Source organism: Aricia agestis, chromosome 8, assembly GCF_905147365.1.
Source record: "Aricia agestis chromosome 8, ilAriAges1.1, whole genome shotgun sequence".
Taxonomy (NCBI): Eukaryota; Metazoa; Arthropoda; class Insecta; order Lepidoptera; family Lycaenidae; genus Aricia; species Aricia agestis.
In genome coordinates, this window is record NC_056413.1 from 6220052 (window position 1) to 6246171 (window position 26120).

Consider the following 26120-nt stretch of genomic DNA (forward strand, 5'->3'; position numbering starts at 1 on the left):
CCACAAGCCACACATCACACGTTACAATCGATTTATTGAAGAGCAAGTTTGATGTGCGTGTTATCTCAAAATATGGACCAGTCGATTAACCGCCTCTTTCGTGCGATTTAACGCCTCTAGATTTTTTTCTTAGGGGCTGCGTCAAGTCGTTTGATAAGCCGACGCCGTTGGAAGAGCTCAGAGCCTTTTTTAAACGCGAAATAGCGGAAATGTGTGGCAAAGTCATAGAAAATTGGGTTCAAAGAATCATCGCTGCAAACGGGCCTGCAGTGACTATAATTATGAGCGAAGTAGAGTTCTATTAAAAAAAAAATTGTACTTCAATTCGATACTAAAGTTTTTGAAATATCTCAAATGTTTTTAATTTTATTTTGAAAAAAAGTCGTCAAGTCCTATTATTGGAAAACCCCTTATAATTTGTCGATTAAATATGAGGGGAATATAGACTGTTAATAAATTTTAAAATGTTCTTTGTTCTTTCTTTGATGCTTTTGAATTCTGTATACATAATTTAATAATGATACCTGTATCTGCTTATCTGAACATGTTTTATTAATATTGACTTAAAAAGCTTTAAACTTTTTATTTTGACGATCGTAAATCGCGGATGTCTACTACAAAACAGATGTAAAAGTGCTAGACTATGTTTTAGGTTATTCTTTCATCTATCCATTTTCTATGACATCGTCTATACTCTATGCCTGTAGGAGTACCTGTGCTCGTACTCTGTGGTGCGCGTGCTGTGCGAGTGGGCGGTGTGCGGCGCGCGCTGGGGCGAGCACCGCGCAATGGCGGCCGCGGCGCTGCTCGACCGCCGGCAGCACCATCACCCGCACGACAACACGCATAACCGTACGTATAACAACAGCAACATACACTACGCAGCAGAGCGACGCGATACATCGAGTTCTATAGCACTGACGATTTGCGTCACGTAGCGCCGCTGCCGCGTAGTGCAGCTTTCCTTATACGATTTCATACAAAGTGACGTGTGTCACGTGACACATCGCTACGCTGCATCGTGGTTTCGCTTAGTGCGGTTTCACCTTATAGCCTGTTTATAGCATATTTGTTATACCTAAATCATTCTATTTACGGCTACGGGCTAATCCTCAGCGCTATAGTAGGGTGTACCCGTCTGACTAGTCCGGTACCGAATCGCTTATGAATTTCAACTAGCGGGTGTTCATTGTCCTTATTTTGACATTTCATTTTCTAAGACACAATTTTTAAGTTTTGTTTCTAGCTATAAGGACTGTCCACCCGCTTGTTAAAGTTTTTAATAAGGGCCTAGCGGTGCCCGTCCTGCATTGTATTAATGTATACAAACATATCCATCGAATTTTATCTAAACATGTCGCAAACAATTCCAACTTCCAATATACGCCTAATGTAATATGTAGTATCAGCACATATTTTCCACAGGGTCGGACGACAAGGAGTCGATAAGCTCAGGCACGGGCAACTACAACGGTCCGCCGATATTCCAGAACCTTCTGCTGCGATTCCTCGACAACGATGCGCCTGTTTTAGGTATAAAGATATAATATCACTTAGGGAAATGTTGTTTTATTATGTAAAAGGGTTATTTATCAAATTTGCGGTACTGACTAGCAAAGCGAATATTTCTACCGTTTTATGAGACGGAAGTTTATAGCAAATAAAATCTAATTATAATATGAAACGCATTCACTTAGCTCAGTGCTAACCTAATCACAAAAATACTTACAACGTTTTACAAAAATATAGAATTTAATCAGTACTTTTCTTCTGCAGATGAGAGTCCAAACGCTCCGCCAGGTAATCGTCAACAGTTCGCTAACTTGGTTCATCTGTTCGGCGAGCTGATACGCCGCGACGTGTTCTCGCACGACGCGTACATGTGCACGCTCATATCCAGAGGTATGATTGTCGATACGTACCCGTTATGTGACGTTAATAACTATTTCTAGCTGGATTTGCGCAAATCTGGCATAAGATCAACAAAAAACATTAGTTAAACCGATATCACACTAAACTTTTTCAGGGCCCTGTAGTTAGGGAAGATGTGGCTCCTTGCAAAATAATTTAGAGAGCCCTAAACTAGGACGCTGGTCCAGAAATACAGTATGGTTTAACACCAACTTTAACCCTAAGTTGTTAATAACCCTAACTTTTCAAGCGCAATTACGCAGATCTGGATAGTGGATAAAGAGAGAAGATAAGTTCCCCCATCGCCCCCGTTAATTTTGTATTTTTTTTTATTAAATAAGGGGGCAAACGAGCAAACGGGTCACCTGATGGTAAGCAACTACCGTCGCCCATGGACACTCGCAACATCAGAAGAGCTGCAGGTGCGTTGCCGGCCTTTTAAGAGGGAATACGCTCTTTTCTTGAAGGTTTGCAGGTCGTATAGGTCCGGAAATACTGCTGGTGACAGTTCGTTCCAGAGTTTTACAGTGCGCGGCAGAAAGTTACGCGAAAAACGCACTGTGGAAGACTGCCACTCATCAAGGTGATGAGGATGGTATGTTTTTCGCGTGGGACGATTGCGAAAAGTTGCAGGTGGTATGATTCCGATCAATTCCTCAGAGCACTCCCCGTGATACAACCGATAGAGGATGCAGAGTGAAGCTACATCTCGGCATAATTCCAAGGGGTCCAAGCTGCTTGAAACACTATGACAGTCAACAATTCAAGCGGCCCTTCGTTGGATACGATCCAGAGGGAGCAGTTGTTATTTTGGCGCCCCTGCCCCAGAGATGAAAACAATATTCCATATGAGGCCGAACCTGAGCCTTATAGAGTTGTAGGCCGGACTGAAGTGCTATCTCGCTCTGTTAAGAACACCAAGCTTCTTCCAAGGCTAATTTGGCCTTACCCTCTAGATGATATCGGAGCTGGACTTCGCTCGATATGTTGACGCCAAGTATCTCAATGCTAGGGGAGATGGTTAAAGATGTGCCCGCGAAACGAGGATATACGACCATTGGTGACTTTTTAGTGGTGAACGCGCAGACTTGTGTCTTGGCGGGGTTGAATTGGACCAAGTTACGTCTACCCCATTCAGAGACCTTCTCCAATGAATTCTCCAACTTTAGACACAAGTTCGTTTCGACTCTCAGTGACCTTTTGCCGAGAAATATTAGGGGAGCCGGTATATACAGCATCACCTGTACTATCAATTATCATCCGCATAGCAATGAATGACGTTGGTTTGTAACATGTCATTGATATGCAGTATGAATAGAGTAGGCGATAGCACACAGCCCTGAGGGACACCAGCATCAACAGACTGAGTTTCCGAGCATTCGCCGTCAACTACGACCTTTATGCTTCTGTCTGCTAAGTAACTAGTGACCCACTTACATAATTTCTCGGGCAGCCCGTATGATGGAAGCTTTGATAGCAGCGCTTTATGCCAAACCCGATCAAAGGCCTTCGCAATGTCCAAACTAACAGCCAATGCCTCTCCCTTCGACTCAATTGCCTGAGCCCAACGATGAGTCAGGTATGCCAAGAGATCACCAGCCGAGCGACCCTTACGGAACCCGTATTGTTTGTCGCTTAGTAATCCCTGGCCGTCCAAGTATCGAAGAAGCTGGCTAATGATAATGGATTCCATTATCTTCGAGAAGAGAGAGGTTATAGCGATTAGTCTGTAGTTGGAAGGATTAGAGCGATCACCTTTTTTGGGGATCGGATGCACCAAGGCTGTCTTCCAGGAAGCCGGAACGATGCCAGTTGAATAGGAGAGCCGAAAAAGACGCGTCAAGACCGGAGCCAACTCTGGAGCACACTTTTTCCACACAATAGGCGGGATTCCGTCAGGCCCACTCGACTTTTGGATATTAAGGGAACGGAGGACTTTTCGCACTAAGCGCTGATGAAACCGAATATCCGACATGATGCTCGTGCATCGCGGTATGGTCGGCGGTTTCTACCCCCCGTCATCCAGGGTCGAGTTTGACACAAAGAGCTTGCCCAGAAGATCGGCTTTATCTTTTGCGTCCTGGGCCAACGATCCATTTCCTACGTGTAGGGATGGTAGGGTTGGCTTGCAGAAATTTCCTTCAATAGCTTTGGCCAGAGACCAGAATGCACGGGTTCCCGAGGGGAGGCGCTCTAGTCTCTTGCCAATTCTATTGACGTGCTGTTTCTTTCCCCGAGTAATCTCTTTCTTGAGGGACCTAGAAGCAAGGTTGTACTCCTTTTTATTAACCCCCGACAAAAAAGAGGGGTGTTATAAGTTTGACGTGTCTGTCTGTCTGTCTGTCTGTTTGTCTGTGTGTGTATCTGTCCGTGGCATCGTAGCATCCAAACGGGTGGACCGATTTTGATCTAGTTTTTTTGTTTAAAAGCTGACATGATCGAGAGTGTTCTTAGCTATAATTCATCATCACCAGCCTGGTCAGTGCTGGACAATCAGGGTTTATCTGGTTCATGAAAGGCCGTTAGCAACTTGTTGTCGTTTGATAGGTCTTATATTTCATTCTAGTTCGTGACATTTGTGAGTATACAATATACATATACACATATTACTGGAAAGTTGACCTGGTGCTGCAGCATCACCTGGTAATCAATAGGATATCCAACTCCTCGCCAACTTAGAGCAGAGGTTTCGTGTTTGGGCTTATTTTAATTGCGACAACCAGTAAGATGTAGATAGACAGTAAATATTTACATGCTGCTGCTGCAGCATCACCTGGATTCTATACCTAGGAACAGAGCTTCGTATGAACCCAAAGTGGAGGTTTCATGTTTGGGCTCATATTAACGGCCTCATTGAATAGAACATTGGTAGATGGTAATCATGAGAATATGATTATTCTGCACTATAACCAACACAAGTTTAAAAAGTATGAAATAAAATTAAATTAAGAAATTTAAAAAAAACCCCGCCAAACAACTTTAAAAAGAAATGAAATAATATTTACTGCCTTTAAGTTCAAATAATTTCTAACTTGTCTAAAGTAATATTTTAGTCCATAATTGTTGTCAAGGTGTGTCGAGGGACCGCTAATGTAGATGTTTGATTTCGCATAACATTATAGTTTAAGGATCAGTTCACAGCGAACCGAATCGAGATAATCAGCGTCTTGGCGGTTGTAGTTTGTAGTTTACTTGGCGGTCCCCCGACACACCGTGACAACAATTATGGACTAAAATATTACTTTAGACAAGTTAGAAATTATTTGAACTTAAAGGCAGTAAATATTATTTCATTTCTTTTTAAAGTTGTTTGGCGGGGTTTTTTTTTATATGTGATGGTATTTAAATCCCGAGCAGACACTGCGTTGACCCAGGATTGGTAATCCTCCTGCTTCCGGCGAGAAGCTTTTTTGAGGGATGAACCAAACCAGGGACGAAATCGAACCATCCCAGTCTGCTGACTTGTAGTGCCGCACACGACGGTATTTAACAGCACGCTGTCTTAACACCGTTGTAAGTGGCACAGAACTCCTAAAAGGCAATGATCCCATGAACCAAGTGGTGCGGTTACGGCTATTTGGTAGCCGTCGGGATTTGAAGTCAGCAGGAGGTCCAACAAGGAAGGATTCTGACCATCCACATCTCGGATTCGCGTAGGCGTAGTAACCAGTTGTGTCAAGTCGTTCGCAAGGGCAAAGTTGCAGAGAGATCTCCCCGCATGATCAGTTTTACTGGAATTGAGCCAGTCGGCGTGGTGGGCATTAAAGTCGCCAAGTATTATGATCTCTGCGGATGGGATCTGCCGCTGCACAAAATCTGAAGCAACTTGCAGGTGCTCCAAGAGTCGGTCCGTCCCGGGGTCACCACTATGGGACCTATATAGGCACGCATAGACGCGAGGGTGGTCGTCGCAATCTATGCGGAGCTATAAGTTTGACAGGTCCATGACCCTAAAGATTGCTGAGGCGGCGAGAGCTGATATCATCTCTGATATACACACACACTCCAGCTTTGGGTAGAAAGGAGTGCTCGAGATAATACCCTGGGTGGGAAAGGTATGATGTGTCACTCGGAGATGATATCTGCGTCTCGGTTAAAAAGAGCAAAGCCGGCTTTGCCGTCTCAAGGTGGTATGTCTTCCTTTAGTTTTTCTGATAGAAAGGATGATGTATTGATGAACGATATTATTACCAATGTAAATCAGGATATGGACATCTTAATATATGTATATTTACAAACACATAATACCAGCTTCTTTGTAAGCGTGGTTTAAAACAATTTAAAACCCCCAGGTGACCTAATATCACCTACGGAGCCGACGCCGACGTCGACGGCGCATACGGTCGCGCAGCCTGCGTCCAGCGCGCCGGCCGGACACAACATGGACGATGATATATTCGCTGGCATAGATCTCAAACCCAAGATGGAGGTACACAGTACACACCCATACCGCATTCAGAGATATTTCGCAATAACTTAACTTTTGTTCAATGAAGAGTTTTAAAAAACTTTCTTTTTAAAACTCTTCATTGAAATTCAAAAAGATTTATTTCAAAATCTTATTATTAATAATAATTAAACTTAAGATATAAAAAAACCTAACGCTAACCACATTGGTCACATAAGCTTAATAGTTGTCGGACGTCCGACGAGAATCAGGGAAGACACGTCCCAATAAACTGATTTTTTTAATGAAATAAGGGAGCAAACGGGTCACGTGATGGAAAGCAATTTCCGTCGCCCATGGACACTCGCAGCATCAGAAGAGCTGCAGGTGCGTTGCCGGCCTTTTAAGAGGGAATATGGTAATAGGGGAGGGTAGGGACGGGAAGGGAAAGGAATAGGGTAGGGTAGGGGGTTGGGCCTCCGGTAAACTCACTCTGCGAAGCACAGCGCAAGCGCTGTTTCACGCCAGTTTTCTGTGAGAACGTGGTATTACTTCGGTCGAACCGGCCCATTCATGCCGAAGCATGCCTCTCCCACGTATAATAATGTATTTGCAGCTTTATTACTATAATTTAAATTTTTTAACTTTAATAAACATTCTTATTATTCTTATTATTGTTTTGGATTATTTTGCCTCTTGTTAAAAAAATGTCATTAACAGTGCATGATAGTGTTAAAGTGTAGAGTCAAAATCTGTTTATGTATAGTAATAACTGTGTTTAGGAGAACGTTCGCATGGATCTGGACGACTCGAAAATAGACGATGACCTGGACAAGCTGCTGCAGCACATCAAGGAGGACCAGCAGAACTCCATGGACGCGCCCGACAGCCCCAAAGACCCAGGGGAATCATCGCATAGGTAGAACGTTTTAAAAAAAAAACAATTTTTAAATTCTTGACGGAAAAAAAGTTACATCGAAGGAGATGAACCAATTTTTATTTATGTACTTTTCTTTTTAAATCTGACGTGATCGGCAGCGTTTTCTGTTTAAATTCGTCATCGTTGTCCCGCTCACTGTTGGACGGTTTGAAGTGTACAATTCATATGCATATTATACTTACTAATTCTATATGATTTATTTACAGTGTTGCTTCTCCCATGATGACCAGTGGAATGAGCATTACGAGTATGCAGTCAATGGGAATGGGACCTATGTCAGTGCCAGGTAAAGTTTTAAATTATGCAGATTCTTTGAGTCTTAGGGAAAGAAAAGAAAAAAGTGCATGGTTACTACTTCTAAAAGAAATTAGTAGAAACAACACTAATGCTTGTTTTCACCAACCGCCTCCTAACGCTAAGTGGTCCCCTAGCGGCCATTAAGGGTACATAGTTACATATCCTTCAAGATTTCACGAATTTTTGTGTGTCACGTTCGTCCTTAGGGCGTAAGAACTTTTGCAAAACATTCCTTTTTTTTAAATGTGTTTTTGTTTCAAGTGATATTTGACCCGCAAAGATCGCTAGGGAATACTTAGCGTTAGGAGACCGCGGTTGGTGAAAACAGGCATGAGTTTTTTCTACTCTGGGGGAATATCTAGTTATAAATACATCAGTTATAGTCACGGTATACTTTATCCAGGCGTACGGTCATCAAGCAGCGCGGGCGGCACCACATCTGCGCCGCGCTCCACTTCCCGCCACTACCACTACACGCTGCACTTCCCCCTCCCTCCCGCTGAGCCCGACCACGCCCCCCACGACGCCAACCAGCGACACATCCTGCTGTACGGCGTCGGCCGACAGAGAGATGAAGCCAAACACGCTGTCAAGAAGATGATCAAAGGTATGACGTCATACTTGTTTTGTGAACATACTAAAAATATTGACGATGGCGAGTAATCCAAAAACGCGGTTTTAATTTATGTTATTTTATTGATTTTTCTTTGCAGAAATATGCAAGCTATTCTCCAAGAAGTTTTCTATCGACGTGGCGGAGGGTGGGAAGATCAAGAAACACTCTCGGAGCGAATTCAATTTTGAAGCGGTGACACAAAAGTTTCATGTGAGTTCATTTACTATGTAACACACTTATTAAACTCTATTGACTTCTTTATTGCCAGTTTTAGAAACAACTTACTAAGAATCATGCTGTCTCTTTCGTCCTTTATGTTAGAAATATTTAAACAAAATGAGTAGGCATGATATTTAAATAAATAACAAATAAAAAGTATTCTGTACACTTTTAAAAATCAAGATCCCTACTTCCATACTAATACTATAAACTATGCGAAAGTCTTTCTGTCTGTCTGTCCGTCTGTTTGTCTGTTACCTCTTCACGCTCAAACCGCTGAACCGATTTTGAAATTTGGCATGAAAATACTTTGGGTCCCGAGAAGGGACATAGGATAGTTTTTATACCGGAAAAATGCGCGGTTCCTGAGCGATAAACGAATTTTGGTGCAACGGAGTTGCGGGCGTCATCTAGTGATAAATAATGTGATCGTTTCGCAGGCGATGTCGATGTACGAACAAGGAGCGGTGTCATGGGCGGTGGGCGCGGCCGTGTGCGAGGCGCTCGCGGCGTACGCGGCGGGCGCGACCACGTACCTCCCCCAGCCTGACCATGTCGCGTTCGCGCTTGACCTACTCGAAATAGCGCTCAATGTTAATGGACTCATAGAGACTTGCATACAGGTAAGATAAGAGTATTGTTAAGTTTAAAAATTGAATATAAATTATATTTGTAAAAAACAAGTTTCTCTTATTTTTAAAAAGACTTACCCGATCAATAATAAAAATATTTACACAGCGAATAAACACAAGAACTGCTTAATTTTGTTTGGCATATTACTGACATTACATGAAAGACAGTAGACATTGAATATATTCTGTTTCAACACTTCCTGATAAGTTCCGGATAGACTATCCACAACTTATCTGACAGATACTCCATATTCTGTCTGTCAGATAAGTTGTGGATAGCCTATCCGGCTCTTATCAGGATCTAGTAAAACAGGCCCATAGACTCTCCTATTAGTAAGTGGCTAAATAATTTATTGCTGTTTTAGTATAATAATACAAAAATTAATCCGTTATGTTATTCATTGTGTAATCACTTATATTTTAACAGATACTCAAAGAGTTATCCGAAGTGGAGGCGGCGTTGATAACTCGCGGCGCGCCCAGCAGCGGGCTTGCGGCGCCGCGAGCGTACACGTCGGCACTCGCGCTGTACACGGTCGGCGCACTGCGGCGATATCACTCGTGTTTGTTGTGTAAGTTGTTATGTAAAATATTGTGTTATCTATAAGTTTCAAATTACGTTTAAAATACAGTGTTGAGCTTAAAAAATAACACTATTGCGACAGTTTTTTTTTTTATAAAAATGTTTGTTCATATCAACATTGTCTTGACACGAGCATCAATTTCTGTCCTGTTCTATTGTTATAACTTAATGTTATTCTCCATTTCAGTCAACTATATTTACAATTTTACATTAAATAAGGCATGTAAGATCTATTTACATTTAAAATAATAATCGTCGAATGTTTGTTGTCAGTGTGCGTAGAACAAACGTCGACAGCGTTCGAGCAGCTCTGTCGCCTAGTCAAGTGCGTAGTCAACCCTGGCGACTGCAGCTCGGCGGAACGTTGCGTGCTCGCCCACCTACACGACCTGTACAAGGCCGCCGCGCATCTGTTCCACGCGCCGCACGCCGACACCTTCGCCAATGCGTACCCTAAAATAAAGTGAGTATAAGGTTGATAATGCCTAGTCGAGTCTGGTCAAACTAATGATCAAGTATTAATGAATTTTATGTATATGATTTTGTCTGGTTTCTGGTTTGCTTAAAGATTGTCTTTTGTTTCAGGCAAGCACTATATGCGCCTCTACAACCAACGCCATCGAACTATACATACAATCCTCAATTTCTAAGTGAATTTTTCACGAATCCTCGGAAAGGTAACCTACCTGATACCTCATGTTTAATATTATTTTGTATAATTCTTATTTTACAATACATTGACAATATGTTTAATTTCTTTACGCAGGTAAAATAGAGATCGCATGGGCTCGTCAGGTAGCGGAATCACCGGCAAATCGGTATAGCTTTGTTTGCTCTGCTATGTTGGCAGTATGTCGGGAAGTTGACAACGACAGGTAAGTTTATTCAATTTTGTCTATGCAAGCCCCTAATAGGCATGATGACTTTTTTTTTTTCTTATCGGTAATTGAAAGACACTTAAAAAATAGAAACATCGTTGAAAGAATGACTCTGATAGCTTAAAATTCACCAAGATATGACAATTCAAATATCTCATAAAAAGACCTACCCGAAACGCTCCATGCAAAGTGCTACGAAAGTATGACGTTAGTCTTTCGTAGTTTGTACGCATCGGGAGACAACTTTGTTTGACAGGTATATTAAATATTGCGTTTATGAAAGTGGTTTCCTAACAAAAGTTGCTTATAATTGGATAAGTTATCGAATTGTATACAAATATTAAGAAATTTAATTGAAAAAAATTCGACTTGAATATCTAACTTTGAAGGCGCATAACAAAAAAAAATACAAATGTTATCAAGCTGAAATTTTGGGAACACTTATTTTTTACCGTGATTTCTTTATTTTATTAACAAAATTCACTAATCTTTGACCTTGTCATCATCCCTATTCAAGTTAACATCAACATTCTCAAGTGACACGTCTATATGGCAGCGTTAGTTCTATATTTGGACACACGCCATAAAATAAGTTATATGGGCGTTGTAGCGACGCAGTTGACAATCAAAATGACTGTACGTGAAATTACCATATTTGTTAAAGAGTGAACGAGCTGGGCGTGGCGTGCGCGGAGATGACGGCGTGGTGCAGCGCGCTGGCGGCGGAGTGGCTGGGCGCGCTGGTGGCGCTGTGCGGCGCACACGCCCCTTTCTCCCCGCTCTACCCCGACCTGCTGCTGCACCGGGACCTGCACGACGCCGCCGCGCACGACGCGCTCGCCGTCTTCACGTGTATACTAGTCGGTACGTACAGAGCCTACCAGACATAGGATATATGATTGGCAGTGCTGTTGAATCACGCAACGCACGCAGTTTAGATATGTATACCTTCAGCCGCTTTCTTTAGGCTTCAATATTTGAAGTACAGTTTTAAATCTGGTCGAGAAGAAACTTGATATTGTATATACTTATATCACTGACAGACGACACTATAAACCACGGACTTTAAGAATATGCACCAAAAAGCAATATGAAAGTCGAACCTTGCCCTATCCCATAGCCGCTAACACTGTGCTTTTTTTACATGTAGACCAAATTGAATCCAAAAATAATATCACACTTTTTACAACAGCTATAAAAATGTACGGTCTTACCACAAAAGATCTAAACATCTATTAAACAGTTGTTTTGACACCATTATGTACTGAATTATTTTCAACAGATGTTTAAATCTTTTGTAGTAAGACCGATAGTTTTTACTGCCTATGTCCAGCCCGGCACTGCTTCTCTCTGGAGGACTTCGTGCGTCACGCGGCTTTACCGTCTCTTGTGAAGGCGTGCGGGGGCGGGGCCACACCCAACGCCCCCTCGCCCGAGGCCGGCGCGCGCCTCTCCTGCCATCTGCTGCTGCGACTGTTCAAGACTGTCGATACACCGCAACCAGGTATTGTAACTTCGATATGTCGTAACGATTTTTTAACCGACTTCTAAAGGGAGGTTGGCTCTAGTTGAAGCCAATCGAGCGTAATTTTTAATAAGTAGATTTTTTATACTGAACTCAGTTTTATAAGAAAGTCAGAGATGGTTCACACGAGGGTAATTTGCTGAGCTGTGTATGTGTATGAAAACAAAAAAATTCTGCGACTCACGTGTCATAAAATTGTTACACTATCCTTTTCGAATTCAAACTTAGTAAACCAGTAACAACAGTAACTAGTATCGTATGACGAGGTACATTTAACATTATTTGCCACATCCGGTCAGGTTTATACAGCGTGTCTACGTCGCCGGGCCCGGGCGGCGCGTGCGCGGGCGTGCGGCTGTCGTGCGACCGCCACCTGCTCGCCGCCGCCCACAAGAACATCGGCATCGGCGCCGTGCTCGCCACGCTCAAGGCCATGCTCAGTGAGTATACCGGGACATTGACATTATAGAGAATATATATCCCGTTTATAAAAAGATCCAAATTGTCCGTATATCCATTTTGATCTAAAGTTTTGAGACAAGCACAAACAAAGGTGTTTTTTTTAAGTAAATGTGGGGATGATAATTGTATGATTGGTTGGATACTTATAGGCTTTTGATGTAATTTATCCAACATAAAACGCATCGAATAGGTATTCAATGTTACTAACTTCCTCCATATATAAATGTTAGTAATTGGTACTTAATAGATTAATTTACCTCTTTTTAACAGTTATCGGCGAACTAACTGCCCGCGACGGAGGCAAGCCTATGGGCAAGAAGTCGAGCGAACTGTCACACATATTGGGCACAAGCGACACCGCGCCCAGCGACTCACAGTTAGATCTTATAACGTAAGTTGATGGAGAATGTAGAATTTCAAATATGTTTTAGATTTTAAAATAGTTATATATCAACAGACTTATTGTGGCTGCAGTTATAGAAATGCAAAAGACACACTGACAGATTTTAAAGACAAACTGACAGATTTCCTTAGTCAATCTGTCACTTCGTCATTGCCGTTGAAAGAAACTCTTTTATAGCTCCAATGCTGAGCGTGTTGCAATGACCAACTGTTTTTTGGCTTCAAAATGACAGTAGGCCTAAAAACATAATTTACAGGTGTTTAAAATCGTCGTGTATGCGATAACATCAATTGTAAATTTGAAGTGCTAAATGAAGAAAAATACTCAATTATTTTCTACGTAAAAATTCTTTTTGATATACCAACATTATTGATATTGTTTATATTTACAAAATATTGTTTTATTCATAGGATGGTAGATACTGAGAGTGGGGGCCATAGAACTCCTAGGTTTGTTATTTTGATTTTATGAGTTATGCACATCCACATACCTCCATAGAATCACCGATGTGTTTGTCATCTCACCGCCCTACCTCCTGTCAGTGCAAAAATGACTTATAACCTACGAATAATAAAAACTAAGGGAACGTAACTCCCATACTTCAACCGTTTTAAATTTGGCTCCTTTTCGAACACTAAAATATGACAATTCAGATTTTCGCCAAGGTCGTATCCCAGGTAACGTATCATAATATTGCGCGCCGGACGACAGCCTGCGCGGTTATTGTCATTGTCATAGTTATGAAACAATAATTGTCAAAAGCGGATAGTATTATGCAGTATACACCAAGCACTACTATCACGGAAGAAACGAGCACATAATTATTATTTTAAAATCAAACATTTCCCTCTGATACTTAAGACATCGATAATAACAGCGTTTTACCCTGCAATAAAACGCTTATTAACTATACTTACCTAATTCAAAGCCAAATAATGAGAGTGGCAACACTATTTTTCGTATGTGTGGCGGAAATAGTACCTAAACGACTTCTATATCCTCCTACGTCACCCGCTTTCTGCCTCCCTATTGGTTGACGTTTAGTTCTAAGTTTTTCCACCAGGTGGCAGAGTTGAGCTTTTAGCAGCACAACGGATTTGGACCCATTGCGTTGAAAATTCCAGGCAGGATTTAAAGTTGGCTTTGAATTAGGTAAGTATTAGTAGTTAATAAGCGTTTTATTGCAGGGTAAAACGCTGTTATTAACTTACTGTACCGTAATTCAAAGCCAAATAATGAGAGCTGTCTGATATCGCCTGGTGGAAGAAAGATAAGATAACTGAATTAAACTTATAAGTAATTGAAAACACACATAATATATTTTCACATTATAAGATACAGTAAGACTCAGTAAGTAGTCAGTAAGTAAGAGTCAGTCTACAATCATTATTTTGTTACTAAAGAAGAAAAGATAATATTTTACCAAAATAAAAACAAACGCCTGCCTGGCATTTTATACAATTTTTGCTTTTAGTACTTAACTTTTAGTTATGTTAAGTTTTTAATTACTAATTATAGCTTAAAGATGCATAGTGATGTAACCAAATTCCATAAAGAAAGGTTAACCTTATTTTAATTTTTAACCCATCAGGCCACTCTCATTATTTGGCTTTGAATTACGGTACAGTAAGTTAATAATAATATACATGTAATAATTATGAACAAACCTCGGGCGAATATAAAACTGTCCGAGCACCTAGAGAAGACATTTTCAGATTACAAAAATCTATGTGCTAAATTATTATAGAACTGAAATAAAAATCTTACGTAAATGTTTTACTTATAACTCACAATTAATATAATATTTTAATAACAGTTAGCAGTTTTTTATTTTTTCATTTACAATAATAAAGGAAATATTTGTTTTTGTCGATTTAACGTAATTTATTACATTATGTTTTATTGTTTTGTTGTAAATCCGTAGCAAGGAATATGAGATACTCATATCATCTTATAACGCATTTAGTATAATGTCAGCCAGACCCTAAAATTTCGTTTATGATTAAATAATTACATCTTGCATAACACTGTCCATGGCGACTTTGTAAAAATTTTGTAATTAAGTATATATTTTTTTTTTGATTATTGCACTTTTAGAATAACATGTAAATTTAATAAGACAAACACAAAGAGACCAGCTTAATTTTACGCAAATACCCTAGCTAACTTAAATAAACCATCTTTTTTGGATCGACAAAAATACAAGAAATTTAAGCATAATCTTAAACAATTCACTTACAAAAGAAAGGTTATTCCTGTATTAAAAGTCGTATCTGTATGACTTCTACACGATTTTATAGGGCATTTATACATTTTAACAACAAAAATATTGTAAAAAGCTACGTAAAACGTAAGTAAACAAACCTATGTAAACAAATTGTAAAATGAGTTTGGCAATAATTGTCATGTCAACCTGGTTGAATGTCACTCGAGTATATATACCTACACGAAAAATGTGTACCAAACACATGCATAAATATGCATATGTATTCGGGTCACATTTTGTAGCCTTCTGGTGCACTTTTTTGACGGAGTTATTCGTCCTTAGTTTTTATTATTCGTAGCTTATAACCCAAAAATTTACCAAAATAAAGTCATTTGTGTACTGACTCTATAATTTGTCACTAATATAATGGCATTTAAGAGCTTTGCCACTCACATAAATCATGTACATAATCTGGTGACTAATTTTCAAAAACATTTTCAACCATGCATCATCTTCTTTGTATAGTACCCGCCCTATATGACGAGGGAATTTTCTAGAACTTTTTCGTTGTAAGTACCATCGAGAAAATTGATTCCTAAGCAGATGACGGACCAACGTCATCTGGTCGGCTTATGTCAATTCAATGTTAGCTGTGATCGGTCGGCTGGGTTTGACGTAACGTGACCAAATTACTTAGGTCCGCCATCTGCCTAGGAATCAACTTCTCTGATAGTACATAATTTATCATTTCAATATCCTGCTTTATGAACGGCCCACAGTTTTAAAGTCTGGTCGCGGCATAGGGAGAATTTTTTATAAGACTGTTGTTGAACGCTTAGTTGTTTCCATGCACCCAAAAACTTGGCTATCTCGTGTTTGTATAGGATATTTAATTAATTATTGTTAATCATACCTATAAGATACGATGGGGCTGGCATGCCATGTATGGCAAAAGCCCTTTATTTAAATAAAGATTAAAAAAAAAACCTTACACCTATAGAAACATAAATCTGTTTTAAGTTCATACGCAAGTAAAAGAGATAAGTAGCTCAAATGTCTCTCTCTTTTTCTAACTGGACCCTATTAACTGCAAAATTTAAGGTTATAAGATGTTTCATGTTCTAAAAAAAGTATTTATACAACAGCAAAATAAAAAGAAGCTGCAAATATGCTAAGTCTCCCAAGCCTTTTAAATAGTAAGCACTATATGAACTTGGTATGAATATTTCTTATTATATTACCTACGTCATTATATAACGGATCCATTGTCAAAATCTTCATGAAACTATGCGCTTCGGGATACTGGGTCAAAACCACGGAGCTAATACTAAGAGGAGGTGTTGTAATCAAGTTTCCTTATGAAACGACGCGTGACAATTTGCGGGGTGAGGGGGTGTCAATCTCCGCCCACTTCTCAATATTTCATCTATCGGCTAAAAGCAAAACTACTAGCTTAGGTCGATGTTGATGTTACTACGTAGTTCAACTATCTTACACTAGATGTCGTTTTGTCTTGAATATTATGGGACGTACTACGGCCCTGGATATTTTTTACGTTTCAAATAGTTATCATAGGTGACGACAGATGGCGGTTTATAAGTAATAAAAAAATAAAAGCTATATAATCACGGTTTTAGCTATTAAATGTGTTTAAGACTAAGTGTATAACGGTTTTCAGTATTCCAGTATGATTATTGTAATAAAAGTATGCAAAATTATGCGCATTTACGTCTGTATTATCTTTCAAAGGTTTGGCCACCTAGTGTCAAGTAGTATAATTAACGCTGAAAGCTGAAATGTTCTAGAATTTTTATATTTAAATTACATTTAAAATTATTTCCAAATGAAATGTGATGGTATTTATATTATCAGAACGTCTGTCTGAGTGTTTTCGACATTGTAAAACACAATACTTCATCCTTTCCTTGTTAAATACGCAGAAAACACCAATTTATTGGGAGTCTCGTTACGTGTGCACCTGACAAATGCTGAAAGTGTACTGACTTAAGCCCCGCCCACAATGATGACGTCAGGACCTAGTTGAAAATCACAGTGCACAGTTGCTTAGGCCAGCTCCTCTTTGTATGAGCTCCGTGGTCAAAACAATCACCTGCTTTCTGTCTCCCACTTCGTTTTCATCACCTTTTGTATTATTTTATCAAAGGGGTCTAAATGGTTGTGTTGTCCAAATATTTGTGATATTCTTGTGTCTACTAAAATAAGTTAAACAATGGATTTTAAAAATTATCTTTGTGTTATTGTCCTTGTCTATCAATTTTCTTCCAAGTCAGAGAGTAACGTTGTTTTTGCTACCCATTGGGTAAACAATTTTTGTTAAAAAGGATCCTTCTATAAAATTATTATTCTATCTGTGAATTAGTTATTGCGGTAGTAGGCCAGTGGATGAAATTCTATATGTTCCGTGACTGGACTATAGTTAAAAATGTCTGGTCGCCAACCTATTGAAGGTTGGTATATAATCGAAGGTCCTTACAATGATTGTGCGATGGAACAAGCAATCAGACATGAGATAATTTTACCCTGTACATTATTAACTTTCATAAAGATGTGTTACATGTGTGGGAATCATCAACCACTTGGTTATGTGTTATCAATGTTCTAATTTTATGTCATATACATGTTCAATGTTTATGTAATGTAATTTAAGTAGGATTAAATCTTCCTCAATTCCTCAATTAATATAATATATAGCGTTACTGTTTCAATAAGTATTTAAAAAATCTAATCATTTGTTAATTTATTACAATTCAATTGATGTAAACATAAAACAACATAATAAAGGTCAGCCTTTGGTAGACCACTATAATATTCTAACTTCACAGTGTTGTTCGCGCAGCAGATTTTTAAAGTAGCCAGTACACAATGGCCCACTGCAGGCCACGCCATTGCGTACCACGCCTGGAAATCGTTCGCCATTATCCCGTCTACACAATAGCGATGGCTTGTAGGGGGCCAACATAGTCCATTGTGAAGAGGCACCTTTACGCTGTAAAAGCAACGTAAACTATTTATCAAAGTCACATTTTCCTTCAGTCTTATCATCATCCTTCAATTTAACGAACTCTGTAGGGGTAGCGGCGGGGTCGGTTCGACCTTGCTGGACTCATCGCACCAATCCTTGTCCTCGCTGGCCCGGCGGGTGGCCGCGGAGATTTGCTCCGAGGAGTGGGTGCTGCAGAAGTGTCTGCAGAACCCCGAGGAACTGTACCAGCAGGATATGCTGCTGGACTCGGCGCTGTCTCCGAGGCAGGCTCAAAGGTAGAATTTTGAACCTTATCATCATTGAAATAAGTTGCGTAAACAGTCTGCTTGAAGGTGAGTGTTGCAGACATTTCTGAAAGATATTTTTCAGGAGATAAAATTGATGTTGCCTACACAATTACTATATTTGTAAGCAAATTTTTAAAATTAATAAATAATTAGTGCTAACGGTCTTGTTTGCAGATATTATAACCTCATTTTTATTATTTTCTTTTTACAGATTGTTGCACATGATATGCTACCCGGACTCGGCCAGCCACACACACCCCGACCTCGACCAAAAGACCATGATAACACGACTCCTAGAGGTAATTACTTTATGTAATATGAGTGAGTGAACTTTGAAAATTATTTATAGATGTGTATATTCCATTATAATATTTGAAGTGAAGCATACTACAGGCTAAGCGAATAGAGTAAAGCTACACATGCAAAGATAAAAGTTACACAATTTGACGCTTTTGTGAATGTGATTAGCCCTGATTAGATTGAGAATTGAGACAAAAGCAGTGGACTGTATAAATTAATATAGGTATTCGTAATTACAATACAAAAGAATGCCCGTGTACGACGCGAACAAGTTCTGAAGGTAAAGTGAAGATCGGTGGGGACGCGACGCGCTGCGGTCGTCGCAAGCCGCGAGGTGCGAGCGCAGCCGACGTCACCCGATGTTGACCGCTCCGGTGCACTCGGTCCGGCGACCGAAGATGGATGCGCCGACATTGTATCCGAGTGTCTAGAATGAAGAATGTAGATCGACTATAACTGTACGTAGTCTACTATAAAATGTATCTATGTCTGCGGTCTGGACATAGTTTGTTGCCCGTGACTATATCTAGGACGCGTCGCCGTGCGTACGCTTAGTGCGGTCTTTCCCTAAGTTAACGTAACAAAACCATAATACTTACAGAACCTGGAGCAGTGGTCGCTGCGCATGTCGTGGATGGACCTGCAGCTGATGTTCCTGCAGTACCCGCCGGGGTCGGCGGAGCTGAGCGCGTGGCTGGACACGGTCGCGCGCGCCGTCATAAACGTCTTCCAGCAGCCCGCGCCGCCGCCGCCCGACCGCGACCGGTACGATGATGCGAAACTGTAATAGAGCGAGATGCAACATAAAGCTTTGTCGTGTGGCGGATGAGATAGTAAATCGGTTTTAAAGTGCTGTTTCGCAGTTCACAATTTCTGGACTAGAGGTGTTAGATCATAAGTTGATCGCATATTTGTCCGCACCATACGCGCCATACGCGCTGCATGCGCCGCATCCCAATATTCCGACACGTTCATCGGCACCGTACACGCCGCATTTCGTGACGTCATTTCATACAATTAATTCTAAAATGTACGTACGCGGTACGGTACGGTGCGGACAAATGTGCGATCAGCTTTACTGTCTAAAAGCTATCGCATAAGCTAAACTTCCGGCTACGTTAAAAGTGAAATTTCATGGTCGTGTCTGGATAATTGTCTCGAGACAGAATCGTCACGATTTTTAGTTGTAAATGATGATTTACTTCGTTTATTTTCAGTATGGGTACGGAGCGCGGCGTGGTGAGCACGAGCAAGTGGTCGGAGTCTGTGTGGCTGGTGGCGCCGCTGGTCACCAAGCTGCCGCCCGCCGTGCAGGGACGCGTGCTCAAGCAGGCTGGACAGGTAGGTTTTAGTTAGGTAAGGTAGTAAGGATATCGGACTATTAATTTTATATGTACCGACAAAACATCGGTCCGATAATTTTATAAGTCACGATTTTATGACATATCGGTCCGATATCGCGTATAATTGTATGAAGCTTTTTGAATTGCTTGTTTTTTTTAATTAAAACATTTGGATGACGTGTGTTGTTTTATACTTATGTAAAAAAACACACACGTTGTCTTTGACAAGAGACAAGATAATAGTTTCAGTAGTATCGATTTGTATGTATATAGGTAACTAGCTGTTGCCCGCGACTTCGTCCGCGTGGACTTCAGTTTATAAAGCGCGATGTCAACAAAATTGGTGTCAAAAGCTTTTATAAAAAAACCCTGGTACCCCTTAAATCAATACAGCTGTCCAGTGTGCACACAATAAGTATTTCATTTTTTATATTAAACTTTATATTTTATGCCAAATTTTAAAGCTTTTTTAGCCCCCAATTACAAAACTTTACCCATAAACTATTTATCATTGATAGGTTTAAGGTTACGTCACTGCACAGATAAAGTACTGAGTTATTTAATACCGTAGAATAAATATAACAATCGAAAAAAATCGAAACTTAAATGTAAGATGATACCACGTCTTATAGAAAGACTTTTGAGCAAGCGTCAGCGCGATGTAGAAGACGCACGGCGCCATATATTATGAATAGTTGGAACTAACTTAATTTGAACAAATTTACGCATTTTCATTTTATCTGTATACAAAATTTCATTACAATCGGTTCGGTAGTTTTGGCGTTTGGCGTGAAAGCGAGACTGACAGACAGAGATACTTTCGCATTTATAATATTAGTATAGATTATGTGCACACTGCACAGCTGTTTTGATTAATAAGGGCCGCGCTACACCGGAATGGCAGCGGCGAGGCGAGCACTTTCAGCGCTGCCATTCCGGTGTAGCGCGGCCCTAAGAGGGGTACCACTTACCAGGGTTTTAAAAAGTTTTTAAATTTGACACAAATTTTGTTGACACCGCGCGCTATAAACTAAAGTCCACGCGGATGAAGTCGCGGGCAACAGCTAGTATTATACATAAAATATGTTTAAGATTTTTGAAATTTTATTTTAATACACATCCAAGACCCAGGAACATTGAAAACTTTTTGTTCCGCCTGCGGGACTCGAACCCAGGACCCCCGGGATGAGCGCTGGCCACGCGCAATGCGAATTCATTTTCATCGATATTTTCATGGAAATAAGATATTTTCCCACATCAAAATGTAGCCTATGTCCTTTCTCAGACTCTAGAATAACTGTATACAAAATTTCATTGCAATCGGTTCAGTAGTTTTGGCGTGAAAGCAAGACAGACAGACAGACAGACAAAGATACTTTCGCATTTATAATATTAGTATGGATTAGGTTAGTACGTTTGTTTTATCGTAGCTCTTCAAGCTTGTAAGCCTGGACAACACAGGTCATATAAATTATGTAGTAGGTTTATACGACGGTTTCCTGTTTGTAGATTTTAGAGAATGGTTGGGGTGCGGGGTGTAACGGCGGATGTAGTAACAACAGCGGCGGCGGCGGCTCCCATCGCGACTGCAAGAGCCATCAGAGCCCCAGTTACAAGGGGTATGCTATGAAATCCTTTCTTATACTGTGAATGTAAAAGACTGCGAGCAAAAAAACTGAAGTTATGATATAATACCACCACCCACCACCCTGAAGTATAAACTTAAACCTAGGAACCCTATAAGTAAAGTAATCAAGTTGTTTTCACAACAACTCATACTGAGTAAAAAGCTCATTGAGTAAGACCGACCGCGTATTGCGCTCCAATTTCTTAACCAATGCTAGGTGATGTTTTTATCGTGTGTTAGCCGCTATGATCGTGCTGACTAACTCGTAAGTCGTACGTTTTTAAAAGAGCATGTTTACTACCCACACACTTATGCTATCTCCCTCGCACGTAGATCGGTGGGTGGCGGCGCAGGCGGCAAACGTGGTATGAGCGCGCCGAGCGGTTGTTCGTGCGGCGCCGCAGTGAGGCTCGCTAACGAGCCCCTTCTGTCGCTAGTGCTGACTTGTCTGAGAAACCAGGATGATCAGAAGGTGAGCTAGCGCTCAAGTAAAACCGTTATGAAAATCACGTTCTTTGGTAGATTTATTAGTGCTGGGCAATGTTCGTTTTTGTATAAAAATTATTGTGATGTGTGAAAAATGACAATTGCAATATCAACAACGTGGACTTCCTGTAATATAATAAATAAAAAAATCAAATCATACAACTGATTTGTTGACTTACCCTATATCCCTATTTACGCCTACTAAATTCTTCAACAACAAATTACACTACAGGAGAGCCTGCTCAGCTCCATCCACGCGCAACTACAGCATTACCTAACGCACGCGCGAGAAGGCGAGCGCGGGGGCGGGGCGGAGTGGGCGGAGGAGGCGGCGCCGTGCGCGCTCCGCCTGCGGTTCTCGCTCGCGGGCGGCATGTTCGACGCCATTAGACGATCATACCAGTTGACGTCTGATTGGGCGGTGCTACTCACGCAGCTGCTCGCTCATCAGGTCATCGACGCGTATAATAATAGGTACGTTAATATCGATGGACGCTGTTAAGCATTTGTGTATTATCTCAAAAAAAAATACGTATTGAGGTATTAATGCATTCATGTTCTTTAGATCATTTAGAATAAGACTGCATTCATAACTCAACAATAATGTTACTGTGGGCTAAAACACAAATGCTTAATAGCGACCATATAATAATATTGATATCAATTTGAGTGCGGTGTTGGAAGGAACGAAAAAAAAACATTTGGTGTATCTCAGAAACGTTGCAGAGAAGTCGAGTTATATATTGTGAAGTAGTGTACTCGTATTATACTTCTTTGACACCTATTACTAATCGATGTGTGATTGGTCTCTAACGTAATTTTGGAAAATTAAAAGTAAAATTTAAATTGCAATTTATTGGCAGACAAGTCGTGATTATAAACGTCTTGTGATTAATGTAAAATATTAATTTTATTGCTAAGTAAAAATTTTAAAGTTATTCTTGTCCGGAATTCGGACAAAAGTGACAAACTACTTGGTAAGACATAAAGCTCAATTGAACATGGGTTATTCCTGCTCCATCTACCAATTACCATTTTGGTGTGGCCATAATAACAATGCTCTGTCAAAAAAAAATGAAAAAAGGTTAACAATTTTTTCACTCAGATACCAGTTCGGTCATCATGTGTCGTCGCTTCTAATGTTCGGGCCACACTAACGTCCAACGTCAATGCCTAACAACGCGACAATTATTGCGATAATTTTAACGCGTTAAAGTGGGTGGCTACACTTGAACGGTCAACGTTTAATGCCCAACGGCGTTGAAAACGGCGTTGATTTTGTGCTCGGGTCTTCTTTTTTACCGACTTCAAAAAAGGAGGTTATCAATTCGACGCGTATGTGTGTAATATTCCAGAACTGCCTAATTTTCGTATATCAGCGTCTGAACAATCTATGTATGTATGTTTTTATGTTTGTGTTTGCATTTCGTTTCAGTAATTCGGTTTGCGAAATCTAAAAAAAAACAATTACTTTCTCGTTAGGAGTAACTAGAGTAGAGTGAAACCAAAGTACGTATTTAAATTAAAAAAACGTGCGATTTAAATGCAAACAAATCGAAGCCAACACGTGTGATCCCGTCGGGCTCTCAACGCACAGTGACGATACGTAGTGTGGCCGCTTCATCGCATTAATCGTCTCGTTAATCTCTTTGATGTACCGCCACTAAAGCTATCGCCAAACAGCAAACGGCATTGTAAACGCCGTTGAAAATTATCGCGTTAAATTGTGGCTACACCTACGGCTAACGTCTAACAACGCGATAATTAACGGCGTTTGACGATAGTGTGGCCCGAACATAACTCAACTCTGTTCCATGGTGTGTGTTTCAATAATCTACACAGCGAGTCGAGATCACGTACTCACGTAACATTCACTCGTAACTCATTCGTGCGCATGCTTCGTGAGCCAGAATCGCCCAAGCCTATTCGGGTTAGAAGTCAGTAAAATGGTACTAACGCAATAATCGTCTTCACGTTATTCTCTATAATCACTCAAACTAAGAGAAACTAGCCTTTTTGATATGAATGCTTTTTCTAGTTACAGAATAATACATTTTCTATTGTAGAAATAAAAAATTATAGAAACTCAATCTGCAATGCATATAAAAATACAAAACAAAAACTGACCCGTTATGATATTAAAATTATAGAGTAGAATAATTTACTTACCTACGTGCACGAGTTATTTCTTGACATTTACCGCCTTAACGCGAATAGACTATAGAAAGATTCTCTGGCTCTCGGACTACAAACGACTCGCTGCGTAGACGGGTCCGAGGTCTGCTCGTCTACAATAAATTTATTATAGTCTGTGTCACAGCAACTTGTACACGACTTTGATCGACATGCTTGCCACTCTGATACACTCGACGCTAGCCGAGGGGGGGGACGACAACAACAGGAAGCACTACCAGAATCTCATGAAGAAGCTGAAGAAAGAGATCGGAGATCGGCACGGCCCGAGCGTGCAGTCCGTGCGACAGCTGCTGCCGCTGTCCAAGAACACGATTATTGAGGTAAATACATACAAATATACAAATCACACTATGTAAGGGTATATGTTGTATGTTTGTCACTTTGTCATGCAAAATCGTACGTCCGTATCAATTTAGCATGGTAGTTTGGAGTCCGAATTACACGTCATAGTCTACGCTTTATCTCAAAAATATGTTTCCGTGGAAAACTTTTCATAATTATTGAAAATAGACGATATTGGAAGTATGTGTATGTCCCATTTTGTTAATCTCAATTTTTCTTTGGCACAGGTAATAGCGTGCGAACCGCTCGGATGTATTGTGGACCAAAAGGGGAACAAGATCACAGAGTTTGACAGCGACAAGAAACAGGTAAACATTTTTGGTAAAATTTTTTGTAAAGCGTGTTTATATTAGAAACCATGATAAGAAATTCAAAATGTAGTAGAACTTAAAAGGTAAGACGACATGTTTTCGTTTACTGAACGCTATGTTAGACATACATGTATTTTTATTTAAAATGTACCGTTGAGGAAATTGATTCATTTCCTCGACTGTCAGTTGACAGACCCACGTCATTTGGTCGGAACATGTCAATTCAAATTTCAATGTGAGCTTGTGACACTTCTATAATACACTGTAGAAGTCAGTGGCTTGTGATCTGTCGGCTGGGTTTGATTATTGATATAACGCGACCAAAATACATAGGTCCCCCATTTGCCTTGGAATCAACTTTTCTAGTACATGAAACACCTCCGAAACTGAGCTCTATCGTCTACGTCACAGGGTCTACGTCTGACGGAGAAGCAGCGCGTGTCGAGCTGGGAGCTGGTGGAGGGCGGGCGGAACCCGGCGCCACTCAGCTGGGCGTGGTTCGCCGCCACCAAGATCGAGAGGAAACCGCTCACTTACGAGAACGCTCATAGGTATGACCATTAAATATATTATAAATATTGAAAATTACTTTTGAAGTTTTTTTTTTTTATGCTGACAAATGTATATGTGTTATACTTTGTTGTGTTGCCATCCGTCAAACATACGATTGTTTCTATAGACCAGCATATTACTATCAGAAAATTTGATTTATATGCAGATGTTCGGATAATGTAATTCTTGACGTGATCTCTCTAGGTAGTTCCGCCATTTTCCAATGAATTTATTAATATTACAAATAATTAGTACCTATATGATAAGATGTACTTAATAATATTTTCAATCAATATATTCTTCAACACAAATTACCCTGACTACTGCTTTGCAGGCTACTGAAATACCACACGCATAGTTTGGTGAAACCGCTGAGTTATTACTTGGAACCGCTGCCTCTGCCGCCTGAGGATTTGGACAACAATGACAGTAAACAGGTAATAAATATTTATTTACGTTTTGATAGATATGTCGTTTATTTTATTTTTCTAGAAGAATTAAAAACTAATTTGGTAAATAGTAACTAACTTTCTTCATAGGGAGTGCCTCCGCTGCCGGCGCCGGTTGCCGAAATGGCTGCCGGCGGCGTTTTCCGAAGTAATGCGATGTTTGC

General features: G+C 40.3%; 1 protein-coding gene across 4 annotated transcripts in view; it reads left to right on the forward strand.

The window, feature by feature from the left end:
* Positions 1 to 26120, forward strand: part of LOC121729910 (mediator of RNA polymerase II transcription subunit 12-like) — a 39228-nt gene that overhangs the window by 6662 nt on the left and 6446 nt on the right. Inside the window, exons 12-40 of one of the 4 annotated variants that reach the window (XM_042118612.1) lie at positions 708 to 852; positions 1426 to 1533; positions 1777 to 1902; positions 6204 to 6340; positions 7081 to 7217; positions 7445 to 7524; positions 7939 to 8142; positions 8249 to 8361; positions 8811 to 8993; positions 9430 to 9574; positions 9859 to 10048; positions 10171 to 10262; positions 10352 to 10460; positions 11128 to 11327; positions 11797 to 11967; positions 12288 to 12428; positions 12721 to 12841; positions 13264 to 13302; positions 18150 to 18338; positions 18562 to 18649; positions 19252 to 19415; positions 19868 to 19991; positions 21503 to 21612; positions 21954 to 22092; positions 22339 to 22580; positions 24415 to 24622; positions 24872 to 24952; positions 25367 to 25506; positions 25842 to 25944. In XM_042118612.1, the coding sequence (XP_041974546.1) occupies positions 708 to 852; positions 1426 to 1533; positions 1777 to 1902; positions 6204 to 6340; positions 7081 to 7217; positions 7445 to 7524; positions 7939 to 8142; positions 8249 to 8361; positions 8811 to 8993; positions 9430 to 9574; positions 9859 to 10048; positions 10171 to 10262; positions 10352 to 10460; positions 11128 to 11327; positions 11797 to 11967; positions 12288 to 12428; positions 12721 to 12841; positions 13264 to 13302; positions 18150 to 18338; positions 18562 to 18649; positions 19252 to 19415; positions 19868 to 19991; positions 21503 to 21612; positions 21954 to 22092; positions 22339 to 22580; positions 24415 to 24622; positions 24872 to 24952; positions 25367 to 25506; positions 25842 to 25944 (4029 nt within the window). The remainder of the gene's footprint in view (positions 1 to 707; positions 853 to 1425; positions 1534 to 1776; positions 1903 to 6203; positions 6341 to 7080; positions 7218 to 7444; positions 7525 to 7938; positions 8143 to 8248; positions 8362 to 8810; positions 8994 to 9429; positions 9575 to 9858; positions 10049 to 10170; positions 10263 to 10351; positions 10461 to 11127; positions 11328 to 11796; positions 11968 to 12287; positions 12429 to 12720; positions 12842 to 13263; positions 13303 to 18149; positions 18339 to 18561; positions 18650 to 19251; positions 19416 to 19867; positions 19992 to 21502; positions 21613 to 21953; positions 22093 to 22338; positions 22581 to 24414; positions 24623 to 24871; positions 24953 to 25366; positions 25507 to 25841; positions 25945 to 26120) is intronic. The other 3 variants (XM_042118614.1, XM_042118613.1, XM_042118615.1) reach the window with 3 other exon arrangements.